Source organism: Hyalella azteca, unplaced genomic scaffold (genome assembly GCF_000764305.2).
Source record: "Hyalella azteca isolate HAZT.00-mixed unplaced genomic scaffold, Hazt_2.0.2 contig17993, whole genome shotgun sequence".
Classification (NCBI taxonomy): Eukaryota; Metazoa; Arthropoda; class Malacostraca; order Amphipoda; family Hyalellidae; genus Hyalella; species Hyalella azteca.
Window position 1 is genome coordinate 84,777 of NW_025947752.1, and position 21,874 is coordinate 106,650.

General features: G+C 36.9%; 1 protein-coding gene across 1 annotated transcript in view; it reads left to right on the plus strand.

Moving 5' to 3' along the window:
- Positions 1-4,953: 4,953 nt before the first annotated feature.
- The window catches only part of LOC108672001, a 41,601-nt gene continuing 24,680 nt past the window's right edge, over positions 4,954-21,874 (plus strand). Inside the window, exon 1 of the mRNA XM_047885478.1 lies at positions 4,954-5,923. Coding sequence (XP_047741434.1) covers positions 5,305-5,923 — 619 coding nt within the window. The 5' untranslated portion in view covers positions 4,954-5,304. The remainder of the gene's footprint in view (positions 5,924-21,874) is intronic.

The following is a 21,874-nucleotide window of genomic DNA, read 5'->3' on the forward strand; positions in this document are numbered from 1 at the left end:
ATAATATTGTTAATTTGAAGGTGCCATGAAATTAGGTTACACACAATATCATGGTGAAATTCTATTTTTTCAAACAAAGTAATGTTTCGTGAAGAAATTTTGTCGGAGTTATAATAATATTAGCTTTCTAGTGAATTTCGGCTCATGTCCCATGCACATAATGGTCTCGTAGCAAGCGGGCTTTCGTTTCGAGATCTGTATGCACTATATCACTGCTAAAACTTACACCTGGTATTTAGATCTCAAGTTTTGAGCTCCGCAATTTTCGTGATCATAAGCACTGCAGAACACTTGTCGAATTTGGTCAGTAGAACGTTTCTTCTTTGATGCTACGTATCATCTCTTTTGTCAGCCTGACCTCTGATTAGATCTTATCATCCAGCTTTTGTTCCTGAATCATTTGAAAAATGCGTCCAAGAAAGGCGTCATTTTTCTTTTCATTGTAATGCCCGAGCATTGCTTGCAACTTCGAGATGTAAATGAGCGCTGTGCCTCAATTACAAATTCTTTAACGTTGCTGCCATAGTGCTTAAAGTTTGCTGTCATTTTATTGCTTCAATATACATAAGCTTAGAAATCAGATAGCGCTTACAGCTGCTCTGCTGCTCGGATCGAAATTCCGCTCTTTATGAATGAGAAACATTTCTTCCTTTAAAGCTATATACGGCGTCTTATGAGTGGGGTTTTAGTTCATGCGAAAAGAGATATTTTGTTTGCTTGTTAGGAACACGATTAAATTCTTCTCAATATGAATTACAGCTGAATTTCTCATAGAGTTCCATAGAAGATGCTCCAGAGAAAACCATGATCCAAGCTCAATTCATTGCCTCGCAAAGTATAGTCAATGTAAGAAATAATACATTGCACAACAATACGCGTGTGAAACCTTTTTTTTCTGATGCGGCTCCATATGCTATGAACGCCTTAAATATATAGGCTCTCTTCCTTCCTATATTAGAATTGCTCAATGCGACCATAAATGGGCGTGTTGAGAGATGCCGCCCCTCTAAAATATACCTTTGTAGTAACTTCTCTATTTTCCACTGTCAAGATCTTGTCATGTCGACGAAAACATGAAAACAGGACCATTGACTTGTATTAGCTTGAATGCTTACATTTCTGTGAGCTGGTTTTTATGATCAAAAGATTAATTATGGACATGATCACGCAATAATTATCGCACGAGTATAATTATGAACATGCTATAATAATTTTTTCGTTCAGTCGGAAGGTGACTCCATTCCTTTTTTTAGGCCTACTTCTGTGTTTCTAAATTATAATTTATTTGATCTCAATAAGGACGTCTGCTGAAAATTCCAATCGAACGTGTGTAACTCATAATACGTGGTGATCCTGAATTCGTGTTCATTTGGTAAATGGTACGTTTTCCATAAAGCAAATAATTCAGAATTACTATGGTTAATTAGATTCTATTTTCTGCACCACCTTTAGTTTTGCACTCACTCATTTGTAGGCATTATTGATTCACCAAGCACCCACTCATGAGAATTCAAGATCTCATGCTAAAATTTTTCGTCTAATGGCATGTATTTTTAGCGCATTTTCTCATTTATGGAAAAAATGCACTATTGTGCTCGCCATGTCCGTCTGTCTGTCTGTCAGTCCGTCTGTCCGTGACCTCAAGTTTTCGTCGACGAGAAAATGCGCTCTCTGTCACTCACTGCTGTGAGTACTGAGTTATATTTTTTTTAATATATGGACGTGATCATTCATGATGTGCATGGTCTTTCGTTATCATTATCGAACACGTACGTGTGTTGGCGGTGACCTCAAGCAATGACTTCCACTGCTGTGTTCAGCTATAGCGGGGTTCAGTTATTTTAGTTTTGTTGAGCATTGCTTCACACGCTCGAAGTGATTACTGTTCGATTTTTATTGTTATTTGGGCTAAAGGATATTGAAACATATATATCATTCTTTATCTTATTGAAAAAAAATTAATCTAAAATTATGAAAACGATGTCCTTTTTATTTTCATCCAGTGTAATCGGTACTATTTTTAATGCATGTCTATGAAATTTGCATAACGTCCCGCATGAAAATCAAGGTAGAAATATCATTAAATAATTCGAACTTTAACTGTATTAGAGGTCGGAAATTTTCTAATTTGTTACATTTCGCTAGTTGCATTTCGCTCAATTTTGAAATGGATTTTAATGAAGCCTTATTCATTCATATACCTATTATTAATTTCCCTCAATTTGTCCCTATCTCGTTGGACGCAAAAAATTACGCTAGTTTACGCCACATCAAGGTCAATATCCTTAGGAGAACCCACATCGCAAAACTTTGCACCTCTCTTTGCACTCCGAGTGCAGATGTCTACCCATGAGCCTCTTGTAGGACCCATAAGAGGATGAGCGTTTGTAGAAGTAATTAATGCACCGGTTCATAATTATACCTCATCTCTGAGGCTCGTCCTACGGCTGTCTTGCTGCTATACATACTTTCATTGCTAGAGAGCGCCTTCTTTTCATTATGGGCCATTAGATTCATATAAATTAATATAAAATATTAATTCATATATAATATATAATTTATCTCTGAGGCTCGTCATACGGCTATATAGCTGCTATACATACTTTCATTGCTAGAGAGCGCCTTCTTTTTATTATGGGTCATTAGATTCATATAAATTTTTATTAACCTTGGCATGACAGAGACGCGGTTTTAACGACCAACGTTTATTTTGATGAGTGACATGCAGACACCTCCAGGCTGGGTAATTCATTTCTTAATGCTCATTACCATGGTTTATTTTTTGATTTATTGTTTAACAAATTATTCGGAGTTTCAAATTTGAATTTGATGTAAGGGTACCTCGGCTTATTACCAACTTTGGCGACTTATTACCGATATATTCGTGCTCAATATTGTAAAATATATCATACGTCTCATACTTTAGAGCAAATCAATCCAAAACAAAAGCAGCGAATTGGATTTTTTGAATCTCGAGTGTTAAAACTAGAAACTTGATAATAGAAGAACAACGAGGGACATGGAGCTTCAGTGCAGTTTCGATTTTTTAGATTAACCTAAGTGTAAGTTAGCGATTCGCATGGCAGGTATATGTCTCTCACCCGCAAGGATTATTTTTTCTGTGTCTAGCCCGCTAATATATAGCAGGTTTTCAATAGAACTGGTATTTATTTGATCCTGCGCATTTGCTACCAGCTCGAATTCATCGTCCTTATTTATCATCTTATCGATGATTCGGAATATTTAATGATTCGAAAAACTAGATAGCATTCAAAGTCAACCGAAATAAAAATGATATCAAGCCACATTTGATAGTGCAATTTGAAGCTCCAGTACATTTTGCAATGATGCAAGAACTAGTCTCGCATTTGTCGTCGATAGTTTTTTCTGGAAGTGATACTACGTACGACTCCCACGTGTGCTGCATGCCTCTCATGATTCTATATTGTGCGTCAACTCGCGAGTTTTCAATCCACTATGCATTGTTAATCAAGCCAAAGCTATCCATTACTGCGTTGGGTTATTTGTTAAAATTTTCAGATTTAGTACATATTCTGAGCTTGTACGGTATTTGTTCAAAAAATTAAATAATCGAAAAAAATGAGTTGGTGGCGCTTCTGGTGCTGCGTGCTTCCAGTTAGGCATGGGGCAACGGAGGCTGTATTCGAAAAAGTGAATGAGTCATATTGTCCAAATAATGACTTACTTCCTACATGTAGCATTGATACGTCTTTTTGCTGGGCAAAACTGGTCAGTTTGGACTGCATCGCTATTTGGAAAAAGTCTCTCTATTTTGTTGAGTGTCATGCGACTGCGAGAGAAGTGGACTAAGGACCATTTGCGACCACAAATTACGAACTAAATTACTCCTGGGAAGTTCTTGTCAAAATAGTTACCCTAAAATTATGCTAATTATACTAATAACCCTAAATTCTTGGAATTATACTAATTACCCTAAAAATATAGAATTATACTAATTTTACAACTACATTTATGAGGTTTTACAACCTCAATCAACTATTTATTTTTCAAGCGGTTAGTTTGAAAAATTAGGTTCTTGCCTGTAACATTAAGAACGCATGTAAGAATAAATGTATCAGAATAGAATATTATGTTGAAGAAAAGAAGAAATTATTTATGTGTTGATTTAAATTACAAATAATTTTGTTTTATGAAGCTCACTATTTTCTTGTGCTCCACTGAAGCTATGGTACTTATTAGGTAAAGATCTATTACACTATTTTCTCCACTAAGTAAAAGATGCTTACCCTGTTTACCTTCGCTTCAGGGAACTTTTAGAAAACTGTCATGAATTACTTGCTTCATGGACGGTGAAGAATATTTTTAGCAGTGTTCGATACTAAAATCATACTTATCATCTGCAACTGTTGAGGTTAATTTAGGGATTGAGTAGCTACAAATAACAAGATCTGCTTTTATAACAAGCGCGTTTGCGTTTAACACCATTGGTTGCATGCTCGTCTGGGTATTATGTACTTGGGTTCGTAGGAAGCGTCGCTTCTGAACAATAAACATTCTTCACTTGAATTAAAAATGAATAATAAGCACCTTTTCTAACGTATTTTCTCTAGCACCGTTTAACTCATTACAAGACAACTACAAGAAAGATTTTTTGTCTGATTATTTGGCACGCAATTACAGCTCTAGTTTGAATATGTTAGTGAGTTAAGGCTGTTCTAGGTTTAGCGTGTGCTCAACAATTGTTTTTAGAAGTTTACGAGCTCCCTAAGTTAATATGTGTGTGGTTTGGAACTGCACTCTTAAGAAATAGGAATTAGAAACAACAGAGACGGCAATAATATATTTATTTAAAGCTTACGTTTAATAATATTTCTCATCAACACATCTATGTTTTGTAGTCGCGACATTTTCAAATGAAAAAAGACTTCAGTAGCTGAAAATTTTGCAAGCAACTCGAGGAACTCGTTAAAGAGTTCTGTGCCGCATGGAAACTTTATGCTCCGAACAAATATTTATCATGGCAGAAGACAAGGAATTCAATTTATGTTACTGTAATGAAGTGCGATTATGCCTTCATGGCCTCGAGGAGCATGTTTCATGTGCTTTATGAATTCAATTTTCAGAATAACTGATGCACCGCTGTTAGCCGACACCACGTGTTGCAGTAACTTACAATGGTTTCATTCATTACGAAGTTTAGTCGAGTGGTTAATGAACATTCTCATAATTATTTAAGTGACACTTCTTGTTATCAAAAGAACACTTTTTATTTCACAATTTTGATATCGATCTTGAAGCGGAAAAATTAATGCTGTCATCGAAATGGCTGCAATTAACAACTTGATGTTATTCATATTTCTTCATATTACTTCAGTCATCGCCGGTGATGAAACTTTTAGTGAAATTTCTATACCTGACGAAGCCCATTCAGCTCATCTGCTCGTTAATCCCCAAATAGCTCCTAATTATTCAGATGACTTCCCAAACAACGATCTTGGAATAGACTACCAAGCGAAAAGAAATTCTCCTCAAGCTTCTGAATTTTCCAATAGTGTCCATTTCGGTAACTTGGAGAACAATTTGAATCTTAGACCCGATTCATACTCTTCAAAAGCAAGCAAAACGGTTGAAGATTTGCATTTCAATCATGGCCAATCGAGTGGAAATGATCACATAGCATCCGAGACCGAGTCTCGGTCACCCGAACCTAGTCAATTTGCTCCGAATCGACCGATCGACAGCCTGAAACTAGACCCCGACTCCTCAACAACTCAGCCCAAGAACCCGAACCTCGATTTGTCATCGAGTTTGCGTCGTTCGCGCCGATCAGGTGATAGATGGGCGACGAGTATGTCGGATACAGACGACCGTTTCGAGCGCGCCGCCATATCCAGTCACCCGTCCGACAACCAACTACACCGACAGCGCACCAAGAACAGAGGTCAGTAACTTCTCTTTAATATCTACTCGATTAATATCTTGTAATTGTCGTCTTTATGACCATTGACTTGATATGAATTTTTGTTAATTGTAATCTTATCGACACTCTCTTACTACAATAGCACTCATTGCATTTTGAGTGTTTAGGAAATGGCATTCACTTCCGACACAACATCACATCCGCTATGATTAGGGAATTTTTAATATTTCATTTCAAATTTGTACAATAAATTGAATAACAAGTCTTTTTAGCGCATTTTCTCATTTATGGAAAAAATGCCCTATTGTGCTCGTCATGTCCGTCTGTCTGTCTGTGACCTCACGTTTTCGTCGAGAAAATGCGCTCTGTCACTCACTGCATTGAGCACTGAGTTATATTTTTTCAAATTGTATGTATTAAAACCAAAAATGAGGAAATTGAGCATGCAATTAAACTTCGCTGATTAAAATGTATATTTTAAGAATGTATGTTTAAAGAATCTTTATTTTGAGAACGCCAATATATGTATTTTAAAATTAATATTTTAAATAGATATATTTATAACACATTTAAAAAATTTATAGTTAAAAATGTATCGCCAACTGAACTGTTCAAACATAAGGATCTGGCTTAACTAACCTCCACCAAACATAAACCTGAAATGCTCTTGGATTTACACTTTTTATATTATAATTTTATTCGATGTTAATTTTTTTAAATATCTTCAATCAGAAGAATTTGTGATGATATTTTGTCCAGCGCTGACTCACACACGTGGTACAGTGTAATTTTTATTACTACGACACTTAGTTTTTAAATAGATGTGGATCAAGCTTTATAAAATTTTGCCGTTTTGTATGAATGAATTTTTTGTGTTACGTATGACAAAATTTTGCCTTCACGTGGGAGTGTTGTTGCGTATAATGCACATTTTCTGCTACATTCGATCTCTTTATACAATTTTGAGTGATCAAATTGCAATACAGCACTTAACATGGAGATGCAATATACAATATGAGTGAAAATAATGAACTGAGAACAGAAAACAACATTTTTCCCCTGTTAAATGGGTGCCTATGACATTTTGCAAACTTTGCATTAACTTTGTGTTTATGTTCAGTTAGACCGAAAAACTAGTCTCGACCTTGAGATCATTACCTTCGTATACAAATGAAGAGAACCGACGAGCAGCAGTTTGTCAGGAGCATATGATTGTTTATATAACAAGCAGCGAGTTGTGTAAACCTTCATGCAGGGTACGACCGCCCAAAATTGAACTGACAGGAAGCATGCATGGCATCACTTGAACCACTATCTGTGCCACTCTTCGTTAGACTCTTTGGTTTTGTTAGAATAGACAGATGTTATTTAACACACGTTATGCATTATTATGAATGAAGTTCTGCTCGGCCTTGTGTTGGCTCAATAGCTCCTCATAGGCCAATAATACCGAGTATTTATCTAAACGCTTTATGAGCTCTGTTGCCGTGACCGCATGTCTCCAACTCCAAGAGGTGCTACGATAACCGTGCCTGAGTTCCCAATAGGCAGTGCGCGTTGCAGTCTTAAACTGCGCGTGTCAAAGGTCCTCGCTAACAAATAATAATAATAGCACTCATAAAAAATTAAGAGTGCTCATCATGAAAAATTTTCTACAGACATGGAAACAAACTTCCTAAGTTCATCGCAGTACACATCGTCAGTTTATGCGTAGTCAATATCTAATAAATTCTCACTATAGAATTTGAACGGTTGAAATCTTGTGATACTTCACAGAATTGATATTGAATGATTTTGGACAAGTTTGTTATTTCTTTTGTTAACGCCTCTGATTTCATTATTGTTATAATTAAAATTGACATTCCAAATAAAATGTTACGATATTTTACAAGTTGAATGGTGTCCAAGGTTTTTCGTTTTTAGCTTGATTTGTAATAATGAATCAGCCACGTTTATCCAAGGCTCGAGTTCCAAGGGAACTAATCAAGCAGTAGCGCTCAATTAGTTTTCAACTAACCGCGCTTATTTAGTGGTAGTTCCACAGCGTGATGTGAAAAAATCATCCTTGACATCCTTAGCGAAACGTAAATAACTATAATACGTATTGAAAAAAATGTGATCTTAAAACTTTCCTTGAATTACTGAGATCAATCAATTAAATCATCCGCTATCATACGCATTATAAAAAGTAGTCATTCCACGTGTATTAGGTGCAGCGCTTTATTAGCGTTGTCAAAGAGCTGATTCGTCTGTAGGCATTTGATAAGTCAATCTTTAACGTTATTATTATAGTTCAGCCGTACTGATTCATTGATTCATTACCTTGTCGGTGTCTAACTAACTTATATCTCATGAAACATTGAAGATCTCGACAAACATAACACTAATATACAATGTACATACCTCATGAAAAATCGGTCACCTCATCTCGATCGTTGCTAGCGTAAGTTAGCCTCGGAAAATACTTCTCAGCCTTGAGCGGCTATCTTGCTATTCTGCCACCACCTGAAAATCGTTCCTGTCATTATAGTAGCCCTTGGCTGAGTCTACGTTCAGGGGCTGCGGGTCTCTCTATACAAAGTGAACATTATTGACGTAGTGGGAATTTCTGTCACGTCTCAAAGCTCGCTTCCCCTCAGGGGGGACTTCTGACGCGTGTCTGTGTGCGTCAGAAGTCCTGTGGGATTTCGCGTTCCTAGGGGGATTGTTCCTGAGCGCCCATGAGATGCTAACGCTGCTTCTTTCGAGCCAGCTTCAGCGGGCTGGACATTTGAGACCTTCCGCCCCTTGTGGGTGATGAATAATTGAGACCTTCCACCTCTATGGTTGATGTTCATCATGATTTTCGGTGCGAGATAGCTAAATAGCTGAAGCGCTAGTAAACATTTGGCCACTAAACTAACTAACTAACTCAAAGCTCGCTAGCATCTCACTGAATGGTGGTTGAGCTCCTGCCGCGCGCATATCATGCTCTATGCCATTTAATTAATAATTTAATTCAGTTTGTAACCTCCATGTATGCAATGTGGAGTTCTGTGTGCGCATATTTGTATGGCATGATCCCATTCTGCTGCTTTCATCGTGAATTACACGACCACTATGTAGACCTGCTCGCGTGGTAGCCATGATCGTTTATACAAGACAGCCGTAAACATCAATTATTTAGTGATGGAACGTGAGCGTCACGCTGCCATAAAGCTCTCGCCAATTGCAAAAATTTATCCTGCGTAGTGAAGCAACTTGGCGGCTGGTAATTGATGCGGGCTCTACGAGGTATTGATGCCGGCAGCGGGTAAAGTAATGTTGATCGATATTGTTGCGCAGATTTCCTGATTCTTAACGCTTGCATCTGCAAGCAAGCAATTTAATTGCATAAATTCACACTCTGTTTGTGGCTTCAGCTTTAGAGGTTTGTGAACTACAAACACGTTTGAGTACAGAGTCTGCGGCTGATCTTGATGCAGAATTGCATGTGTTGCAAATTGGAGCAATGACTACAGCGAGTCGTTGAAGCCATGTTTGCTTTCACATGCCTGCCTCTTGTCACGAGCTCAGACTCAAGGTACACATGCCTATAAAGAACCTGAGTGCCCCTCTGATAGAGCCACTCTCATTTCTAACTCTGGTTTCAATTTATTGGGAACGATTTCACGTCTTGAATGACCCCCGTCGGAGTGTGCGTCGTGGCTGCGTGAAAAAAAAACATACGTCGATAACTTGGTGCATTTAACGTGGAGCGACCGAGGACCACGTTATGTCGATAATCGAAAATATTTTTGTGATGTAACGTTAGTTGATTTGTTTCAGCGCTGATTACGATTGTCTCTTTCTATGATTTGCTCTTTAGGAGTGCGTTATCATTAGTACCTGTTGGTAACAGGGAGCTGGTAAGTCGAAGGCAGTTCAGTGATATATTGATGTCTAGTAAAAGCTCGTTAGTACCAACTCCATTTGAATCGGACATTTTATTTGTTGAGTCTCTTATGAGTTGTCGAGATATTACAAAATTTATTGTTTATTTTTAGTTAGAAGTCGGTCAAGATTTCAAATCTGACAGGTAAGCTGCTATTTAATTCGATCTTCACTAACGTAATAAAGTTCAACAATCTACCCCAAAGCATCGGTTTCCAGCATCATTTTACATATAACACTAACATCCACTTGCTTATGAAAAGTTAGGTGGCGAAAGGGCTTAAAGATAGAAAATATTTTTAAATTTTACATATAGAATCTTTTTTGTATATTCAGTTTAATGGCATAAATTGATCAGACCAAGTCGCAAAATTCCTCTAACTCGTTTAGAGGAAGAGGTTTACAGCTTTGATTGTTAATTATCCAAGTTTTTTATATTGGTCTCGCACGTTACTCATAGCATAGATCTACCGATCTATGCTATGTTCGAATTTTATTTGCTGAATAGCATTTAATTTAATATATCAAAAACAAGAGTCTAGCTTTGTGAACCATCGGATTTATTGAAGAGTTGACTATGAAATGAAAAATTTGCTGCAGAGTTTTAAACTTTGCAAGCATCGAAAGATTCACTAGGAAAATGTTGACTTTTCTCCTAATTTATTGATCACAAATTAGTTCTTCGTTCGTCAGGTCAGTAATATGTATGATCGCGCTTAACTACCTTCTTGTAAATTTATTACGTTTTTGGTACAGTTAAGTCTCATATTTTACCCTGCGTGTTCAAAGCACGTCTGTTTACGTGGCATTTGCTACACTTTCCTAAATCTCCCTTTTCGTGAGGCGCGCCCGCTTATTTTTGTGAGACCTCAAAATATTTTCGTTGGGGAATGTAAACAAGATATTGGGGCAGCCTTGATCGAGGTAATGAGCGGTGCAAAGCCTCGTTAATTGAAGGGTCTTGACGCCTATACCAAATTTGTGGAATTTGTGCCGTTTAGGCTGCGTGTGTGAAAAATTGAGCTTAAACAACAGAAAATGTCGTTCATTAATTTTCTTATTACCGCCAATAACTGTATGTTAATTATTTTTAATTGAGGCTCTGATCACGCTCATGTATATTATGGAATGCAGTAAAAAAAAAAAATCTTCAATACGTTTAATTTCAACGATTTTGCTACTTCTTAAGCTCTGTTAGAATTTTTTTAAATGGGGTGAATTTTTTTCACGTATTAATTCTAGTTTCCGCGTTTTATGAATGTATACTCAGGTTAATCATGGATATCTTAACGGTAACAAAATCATGACTGATTTTTCGCGTTTATCATTACATGACTTATGTTCACTTAGAGCTAATCTTTTGTGTGTGTGCCGATGGTACTAGTGAATTCTATAGGAATTATTTTTACGAGTCACTTGGAAAGGTCACTTGATCTTCCTTCGATCTATTCGATGACCTTGCCATTAATTTTATGGGAACCCAGGAAAAAAATGTATACAGCCGTTAAAACTTTGACAAATATCTTTTTCATTTGTCGTCGACTAACTTGAAATCGGGAAAGGGATAAGTTAACCCTTCTCTTCCTTAATTATATAGGCGCGACACTCGCTTGCTTCCTTCGAAATATTTCATAATGTTAGTAGCTCTTATTTAATTTATTGCTATTGTTGTCATTACGTCTGTTATTACCAGAAGTTCTCGACGTCAGCGCACAAAAAATTCCTTCTGAATTTTCTCTGGATTTTCATCGCAACACAATGATGAATTTATTCAGTATTAATAAATTCCCGATGCAGTCAGTATTAATAAATTCCCGATACCGGGTATTCTGTATCGCCATTACTTTTGTTATTACCTTGTCCGCAGGTTAATAACCCTTTATTCCAGGATGCGAGGGATACAATACAGGGTTAACAACCATTACGCATTCATTTCAAATTGCGGTATTTGAAAGATCTTCATTTGAATATGTACACGAAATTCAGTGCCATTAGAGCATGAATGGATGAGGGTTGAATGGATGAGGGATGAATGAATGAGGGATGAATGGAAAAGGTATGAATGGATGAGGCATGAATGGATGAGGCATGAATGGATGAGGCATGAATGGATGAGGCGTGAATGGATGAGGCATGAATGGATGAGACATGAATTAATGGATGAGACATGAATTTATGGGGCTGGATGGATGAGGTATGATGCATGAATGGATGAGGCATGGATGGATGAGGCATGAGACATGAATGGATGAGGCATGAATGGTTGAGGCATGAACGGATGATATATAATTCGAGAAATGTGAATCAACGAGGTACCAATCGACGAGTTACGAATGGATGTTATTATACGAGTATCATATACAACATTATATATTAATGTAACTATATGTTATGTAATCTACTTCATAGTTCGTAGCTTATGTTATGGTGTAATGTTATATGCCAACAGACAATTTAAATAAACTTACCCAACGGAATTCGGTGATTGTTAACTTCGTGAAATCAATTCCATCAGCATTCACTTAAAGATCGTCTTGTCATACTTGGCCATTATCCACATTTCAAAAGCGTTTCCATGCATAACTAACTTCGTTTATATTGCATTTCAAATGCACGTTCAAATTTCTAACGCTTATTTTGCTGAATATACATCCAGTAATGGTCCTAAATTTGATGCATTTCTACACGAGGGTCGAGATTTGCTAGCATGATGCGGCAGCTCCGTGTCGTGCCTTAGGCCATAATTCTATTAGAGTAATGAGAGGCTCCGTCTCCCAGGCGCCCACTCAAGACAGACCATAATAGCAGCGGCTCGTATCCATGCATGGCAAGCTCTCTACTCTGTACCTATGTTATCTGCTCGTCCTGGGTTTACGGTTCACGACTCGTGATTGACAGCATTATTGGGGAACATTTTGTTCAGAGGGTGTGAGTGACAGGGTTAATAGGAAAACCTTGTTTTCGGGTGCTGTGATTGACAGGATTATTGGGAATTGGGAAAAACTTTTTTTCGGGTGATGTGACAGGCAGGATTATTGGGGAACATTTTGTTCAGAGGGTGTGAGTGACAGGGTTGATAGGAAAACCTTGTTTTCGGGTGCTGTGAGTGACAGGATTATTGGGAAAACCTTTTTTTTGGGTGATGTGATTGAAAAGATTATTGGGGAACATTTTGTTCAGAGGGTGTGAGTGACAGGATTAATAGGAAGACCTTGTTTTCGGGTGCTGTGATTGACAGGATTAATAGAAAAACCTTTTTTTTTCTAGTGATGTGATTGACCAGATTATTGGGAAAACATTTTGATCAGGTGGTGTGATAAACAGAATTATTGGGTAAAAAAATTCACTCTGGTGGTGTTATTACACGTATTATTGTGAAAATTTTTTGTTCGGGTGGTGTGATTTACAGAATTATTAGAGAAAAAAAATATTCATCACTTGTAATTGACATGATTATTCTGAAACATTTTGTATTAGTGGTTGATTGGGATAAGTGTAGCATCAATGTAATTTATAATGATGAATATAAGAAATTTATGTATAATTATGCAGGATTAATAGGTTTTGATTAAGAAACGGATAAATGCATGTGTTAAGCAGACGCCTTTCACGAAGAGCATTTAATTATCAAAAAGTTACTTTGCACGCTTTCAATTTTTTCAATAACACTACTTATGACAGGATTATTGGGGAACATTTTGTTCAGAGGGTGTGAGTGACAGGATTATTGGGGAACATTTTGTTCAGAGGGTGTGAGTGATGGGATTAATCGGAAAACTTTTTTTTGGGGTGATGCGATTGACAGGATTATCGTGAAAACCTTTTTATCCAGGTGGTGTGATAGGCTGAATTATTGGTGGAAAATTCCCTCTGATGGTGTGATTAAAAGAATTATTTATGTGAAAATTTTTTGTTCGGTGTGATTCACAGAATTAAAAGAGAAAAAAGTTTGTTCAGCTGGTATGACTGAGAGAATTATCGTGAAGACATGTTGATCTAGTGTTGTGATAGACGTGATTATTCTGAAACATTTTTGTTGCTGGATGATTGGGACAAGTAAAGCATCGATGTAATTTATACTGATGAATATAAGAAATTTATGTATACTTATAATAAATTTTGATTAAGAAACAGATAAATGCATGTGTTAAGTAGACTCCTTTCTCGATGAGCGTTGAATTACACCAAAAAGGCAATTTGGACGCTTTAATTTTTTTTTGCAATAAAACTACTTTGACAATTTATTGAAGCCAGAACTTATCGCCAATGAAAAAAAAAATACAAAAATTTTCACAATAAATTGTGATAATTTCGGTCCAGAAATTTTCATCGTTATCTTATCTTACGCTAAATGCCTTATTTACATAAGCACATATATAAGACCTCAATGATGAAAGACTGGAGAACCAAGAGGGAAATGAAAAGTATGACCTGCGATTCACGCATCAGAGTGTCCAGGTTAGCTAACTGTTTAAAAAATTTTTACAATTTTAATTTAGTGAACCGTGTTTGGTACTAATTATTTCTTTGGGCTAACAAAGATTTATCACGAGTATGATCTGAAATAAGAATATAACATGATTTTTTTCCCGTGCTGCACAAAACGCACCATGTTCAATTGTATTCTCGGTGATATTTTTCCAACAATAACATTATTTATAAGTGTTTAAATTTGGACAGACTATAGTTCGAGTATATGTTTACCGGCATGCACATATGATTCTTCTTTCTTCATTAGCCACTATTCATCAAATGTGTCCTAAGGTGTTTTATGACTTTCCAACTGTAATCTATTAATCAAACATTCTATAATGTGCCTTTCTTCATTTATTTCGTGTCTTGAATTGCGTGTATTTTTTTAACGTTCGTCACCCTGCCCATGTTCAAACAATTTCAATACCATTTCGTATTGTAACAACTATAAATTTTTCATAGGAACATGATTGTTTGATCTGCTCTGTTTGATATAGGCTCAAACTTTTTGTTTTTCTGGCAGGTATCGTCGTTATTTTATCTTTTTACGTAATGCTCGTCTAATATAATTATTTAATTATTAACTAACAATCGTTTTTTACTGAAATTGGCAGGCACTACTACTTCTCAATGTTATTGAGGACCTGTTCTCTCGTGTCTGTTTTATGACTTAAATCTGTTTGCGTCCGTTGGCATCTGGAAATGTTTCGTTTTTAGTATTTCTTTTATTTCTCACTCCTTACTATGAATCGGTTGCGCAAATCCTCAGTCTATTTTATCGACTATGGACTTTTAAAAATGAAATGTTCACACTTTGCTTAAAACAATACATCTATGTTTTTTTACTCATTCTCCTCAGTACACTCGTCTCATCATCTCAACTCCATCTTATTTATTAACGCTGATAAATGTCTCCTCTCATTATGTCCTTTACAGTCTCGCTCAACAGAGCACCGCTGATGGTATCACTTCAAGCGAAAGCCTCCATAAAATATCTGTTCTTTACTTGAGAGGCTAATTGTGCATATCGGCGAGCAGTTCGCCGCACCATCGCGGGCCTTCTTATGCCTCAGCCAGATGATATCGACGCAATTTAGTGCTTATCTTCACGCTTTCTTGCGCATTCAACGCATTTAAATCAGCCAGACACACGAGTGGGTTGCTTTACAGTCTCAAGGCTTCTGTAATGCCTAACTCGTTAGTTAAATTTTGTAAATTAAATAAAACATTGTTTACGATTCAGTCGTCATCTTTCACAAAATTTTAATTGGAAATAACAGGAAGATAAAGTAGAGTTAGATAGATTTTTAATGTGAAATTTTTTCCGAATCTAAACGATCTAAACTCACAAGTGAATGTGGATCCAAGTACAATTGTGCATTGTTCAATGGTAAAACAAATTTGCTTCAATTTTTCTTTCACTTCTTAAATAATATATTTTTTTATATGAGATGTAAAAAATCCTACCTATTCTTCATCTGATTATAAAAATTTAATAACATTAATTTCATAGAGTAATCGAGTAATTTAATCAATCAGAATGCTAAAAATTAATTGTCAAACTAATTATTTCTGCTACAACTTTCATGATAGTAGTTGATGCGGATATAATATGTGAATGTTGCATTTTTAAAATTAAACGTTGCATGGTTGGACATAATCATCTGTTGCTACTCGTTCACTAAATCAAAACGTATCTTATCCCGAAACGATGAGTTGATAACATTGGTGCAAACAAGGTTCCTTATAACGATGAGTTGATAACATTGGTGAAAGAAGTTTCGAAAATGAGCAATGCAACGGCATATTTTAAGTATAACAAACCTTTTATCCAGATGAAGAGCCGCACGTCATTTGCACGAGTGAGACCTAAGCATTTTAAATGTACACTGTAGCTTATTACATGAAAGTATAGGGAACCTGATGTAAAATGCCGATTATCCGAGTTTTTTTGGAGAGAGCAACATTTTTTTCAGATTCTGATTTGCTGAAATGATATTGCTTTGATATCCAATGCATCAATTTAACCCATTTCCGTTGTAGTTTTTATTATTTCTGACATATATTGTGCATTTATATCAGTTGCTAAATCTCCTGCTAAGATTGAAGTAAGTTTCATTCGTTCTTGATTTTTCTGGATACGTACAATTGGCTCATTTGTGTGCACACTTTGTTGCGAAGCGAGTTTTTGTTATTTTTGAGTGCGACAAAATGTACTAGACATTCGTGTCATTAAGACGTCTGAAGAAGAATCGAGATGCAGATTTTGAAATGAATGATCTAAAATTTGCGTATCTAATTTCAAATTGGTCTGAGATGAAGGCACTTGCTGAAGTTATTAGCCTGTACGCCTACAATTGGACTTTAGTTAGGGAAAAATTGGCGTCTCACTGGAACTTGAATGTAAGCCATGCAAGATAATCGCTTGCTTGCGTGCAAGCTCCAGATCCGCTTGGTGGCTACGATATCAAGATTTTTGTCTCTGCTAAGAATTCTATTTTATTTCACAGCGATTTTTCTATTGGTTCGTTTAAAGTGCAAACTAATGGAATGGTTTGTTATGCAATCGTTTAATCAGGACATAAAAAACTTATATATATTATAATCTATTATTATTGTTATCAAATTTCACGATAAAATCCCACTAAAGCTGCTGCATGTAAGGTTCGCGGCTTAAGCTAACGTATACACGGGGGCAGCTACAATATCGACGGCTATAACTAGCCGCCTCTAATTTTACGGCAAGTAAGCTTATTCACGAAGCAATTAATAGCTGTCAGTATTTTCTCATTAGAAGCCGCTTGCGAGTGTCTTTAAAGGTCACAAAAAAGGACTAATTAGGGGACAAGTTCAGTAATTGTCATTATACTTTCGCGGAACAGCAACTCCGGTTTCTTCTTTCACTCCTGAACAGGCCAATGAATCATTACTAGGTCATTAGTAGATAATATCCGTTATCAAGCAAGCATTACATCCTGTAATTCTTGCTCGCTGACGGTAACATGTTGCACTATAGCGTATATGTATTACGCTATATAAGGTATATAACGTATGGATGTGGATGGTTAGGGTTCACCTTCACTTATTAAACACAAGCTGCAAAATGGGCTATTATATAATATGTGAAAACTCGTTGACATGCCAATGATTTTTGCGTAGAAATGTTGTATGTGTGTATAACTTGCGCATGTGTAACATTGTGTGAGCAGGCCCCGCAGGGTTGAGTTTCTTTTTAGAATACAAGAGACGGCCGTATCAAGGCCACTGTCTAACTGATACTGATTAGGTTCAATCTACCGTCTCTGGAGCGCGGCATGTCATTAGAATCCTTGATATGAGTTTCGGACGCAGTAGTCCCAAGTCCTATACTTTCAAAAAAGTTAAGAAATCGTAAGTTCATCAGCCAATCATTGACGGCCTGTCGAGCAAAATCCACCAATCATAGACAAGAAAATAGAGCGTAAGTACTTACGTTCACTTGCGAGTTTCGGACGTAGTAGTCCCAGGTCACGCTGGACAGCACCGCGCCGATGGCGCTCGCTGCCTGTACAACTGTGCAGTCGAGACGCAGCATGTTTACCTGCATGGTCTTAATCTTGTTCCTCTTTATAGCGCATTTTCTCATTTATAGAAAAAAAAGGTTCAATCTACCGTCTCTGGAGCGCGGCATGTCATTAGTATCATTGATATGCGTTTCGGACGTAGTAGTCCCAGGTCCTATACTTTCAAAAAAGTTAAGAAATCGTAAGTTCATCAGCCAATCATTGACGGCCTGTCGAGCAAAATCCACCAATCATAGACAAGAAAATAGAGCGTAAGTACTTACGTTCACTTAGCGAGTTTCGGACGTAGTAGTCCCAGGTCACGCTGGACAGCACCGCGCCGATGGCGCTCGCTGCCTGTACAACTGTGCAGTCGAGACGCAGCATGTTTACCTGCATGGTCTTAATCTTGTTCCTCTTTATAGCGCATTTTCTCATTTATAGAAAAAAATGCACTATTGTGCTCGTCATGTCCGTCTGTCTGTCCGTGACTTCATGTTTTCCATTTTTATTCGAACACTGTTTATGTTATGCAAATAGAATAGTTAAGCCTAGTCTTCTTCCTCTTTTTTCAACGCCGTTTTTATTCGCATTGATAATACTTATTATGCAAATAGAATAATTAAGGAGCTTCATGGAATGCTTTTCACGAAACTTTTGTACTTACTTGGTACGATAAACTACGCACATTGCACAGCATCTACCATGTTCGCATTTACCGTGTTTATGCTACCGACGCGAAAAAATGCTAATGAGTTAGGCAACAACAAAACAAAGTCATCTTTTTCACAGCATTATTTACCCAGGTAGTCCCTTAAGACATTCATGGGAGCCAACGTTAATGAATTCCGCTCATTGGTTGTGTATCTTTATTAATTTCCGAACAAAGACGGGGACTGACACTCGTAAATCCATTTTAGTTGCCAGCCTTCAATATACAAACTCTAAATCCGATCCTCAAATTAAGATTATCATGCGTGTCAAGACTGTCACATAAGTTCATGCGATGCAAAAACATCGATATTAGGCAACTACTAACTTGATCTTGATCTTATAGTTTAAGTATGATTTCTATATCAATGTTCTCGTATTATTTCTCTGGAATTGAATGCAACACCAAATTTTCTCTTGAAAGAGGTTTGCGCGTATGTAGATAGGGAATTGTATGGTTGAGGTTTCTTGTATTTGTTGTAGTTGGTAGCCAAGTGATCATGATCTTTTCTTACAGTCGTTCGCATTTTCTGATTCTTTCAAACGAAAATCCATTGTGCAGAAATGTATATAAAACATCTTTCCTATGATTAACTTCAAATTCTTCCAGTTAAAAAGCTTTAGACGTTTTCAATTTAGTGAAATCCATCGCTAGAATAATGATCGTACAAGCGCCGTCAAAATATAAGAGTAAGAACCGACCTGTCAGTCTTCTTATCGTTTTCATGAAGAATAAAGTAGTGAGCATAGCGATTACTGTACCCTTGAAGACCTATTATGCTGTCGGTACATCTCAATCCCTTCTTAATTCTATTTGATCGCATTTTTCGCTAGAGCTCCGCGATCAGCAAAAACCGTCGTCTGGAGGACCGAGTGATAACAACGAGGCTGCTAGCGCTGAGTACTGTTTGTCAGCTCCCTTGTTTGAAGCTTAAATAAAAAAAAAAATTATTCAACGTGCGCGTTTGACGCGGGAAGCAATATGTGAACAATTCCCTATACCGTTAATTTGCACTCTTGTTCTAGGAAATAAAAATTTTTCTTAAGATAATATCACAAATACAGACAGGTACTTACGAATTTTTTTTTTCAGGTTAGTTCAGTCATCATCGGAAAAACGGCTTGATAGCTCCTAGATGCTAAATGTCAACTGTCGTTATCAAAATGTTAATATCTTGTAGGTATATAAATATTATCAACTCGGCATTTCATTTGTCGAGATGAACAGTAAAAAATTTGCTTTCGAAACTGAGAAATGAAATGATAAAGTTATCTTAATATAGTTGAACAATGATCATCATGTTATTATCTTCTTTTTGGCCATCCTCATATATCTCATCCAAATTTATAAAGTTTATTATATATAATTATTAAACACATTTAAATTTAACTTGAGTCTGCTACTTTAAGAACATATACCTAACATAAATTTTACAACGTCGAAGAACCACATCTCGATTGGACACTGTCAAAGTATACGAAATAGTGTGTACATAAATCTTGTGTCGCGTAAGAAATGTGAGGTACACGTCACATTATATTTTTAATTGAGCTTAATTGGGCGTAAATCTCTAAGACCGAATTCCGATGCTTCTTAGAATAAGACGCTAGCAGCCCCCATAGATTGGCATTGTCAGAGCGCTGCTTATGAAGCCTTAACTTATCTTGTTTCTTCTTGAAGAGGAAAACTGGATTGCTGGTTAATGGAGTTTCACTCCACACTGATCTGTGGTGGCTGAACGCAGCTGATATGTTAGTCGCTTTATCGCTGCAAGAATGTTTCACTTTGCACAGTAGGTTATTTTAAATAATCTCAGGTTATACCTCTCATTCACTTGCAACACTATGCGACTGCCATCAAGTGTAAATACCATCAATATCGCATCAAGTGTGATACATTTATACTACCTATAAAGAAAGTCATAACAATTTTATTTTCCATTTATTCGCGATGCAAAAATTATTGGGTGAACGGTATAATATATTGTTTGAAGAATTCGAAGAACATCTTGGCCGCAGCTCGTGATGAAGAAATGAAAAGCGTTTATAGAAAGAGGAGATCAGTTACTTTGCTTGGTTTGTGCTAATATTTTACAGGATCGCGTAAAAGTGACCTCGTAGTGCTTCAAGTAATTCGTTGTGCTCACTGGCCAATGCGATCGTCGTTCTGAAGCTGAGACGCATTCTGTTCGTATAAGGCATTCTTGTGTTGTGAATAATGTATGGATAAAAGATAATGAAAAAATTTTGTGCTACGATAACATCGCATATAAATGCTGAGACTCGTCTTATGTAAAGTCTTATGCAATGTTCGCTAATAAACGTTCTAAGCATGATCTTGATTAGAAACAAGCATTTCATTGTAACCTTCAAATTGTTATGTTCCATGTTAGAAATTTCAGAATTTTCAGGATTAAATCTAATTTTTTACTTTTAATAAGATCTGAACGCCAACCACTTGCTTAACGGCAGCACAGCGCGCAGAATCGTTAGACATGACCCTGATGTTAGTAGCTACTTAATTTATGTGCGGTGCACTGAAAAGTGTAGTTTCGTCAGGCAAACTGCCGTTCTCTGGTGGTGCTTGGTCATTTTTAGACGTTTTGTGTTGGCATCAAAAGTCAAAATTTAGTTTGAATATATTAGCACAAAACAAAACTGGTTCAATATTTCTGTGGTGTTTGTCGAGCAGTTTGTAGCATGATGTGTACATATAACTCGTAGTTAGGGTGCTGGATCATGTATTATGGGAACACAGTCTAGGAGTATTAAATTTACTCAGAAGTGCATTCGATACAACCGCAGAACATCGGACCGCTCTTGTCAAGTACCTAGAGAGTGAAGAGATCAGATCAGACACGTGCATGGCGTGTGATTAGCCATCCTTTGCCAGAATATTGTCCACACGATTGATGTCGGTTGAGTTATAGGATGCCTCGTACCTGGGGGAGCCGAATTCGAAGGAATTTTCAGATAGCCATTTATGAGATTGCGAGTGCGCTGCAGCGTTCTAGGTGCCGCGCCGTTTGCCGTCTCGCTCGACTTGTATATCAGATACACGCCTACGCAGGCTGCTTTAGGTTCCTAGCAGAAATGTGCACTTCACAGAGGGATGCATCTAACACTTGGGAAAATGAACGGGTAATAGTGTCCAAAAACTGGCACTTTGCCGTTGTAGGCTACTTAAAAAACTGGCACTAATACGCCACTTTATCCGGGCCTAACTGGGTCAAGATACTACACACAAGCGCAAAAAAGTGCATCGCTAATTGGTCAATTTCTCACTAATTTCTCTGAGTGTATTGATCTGATTGTGTTATTGTCCGCAGAAAAT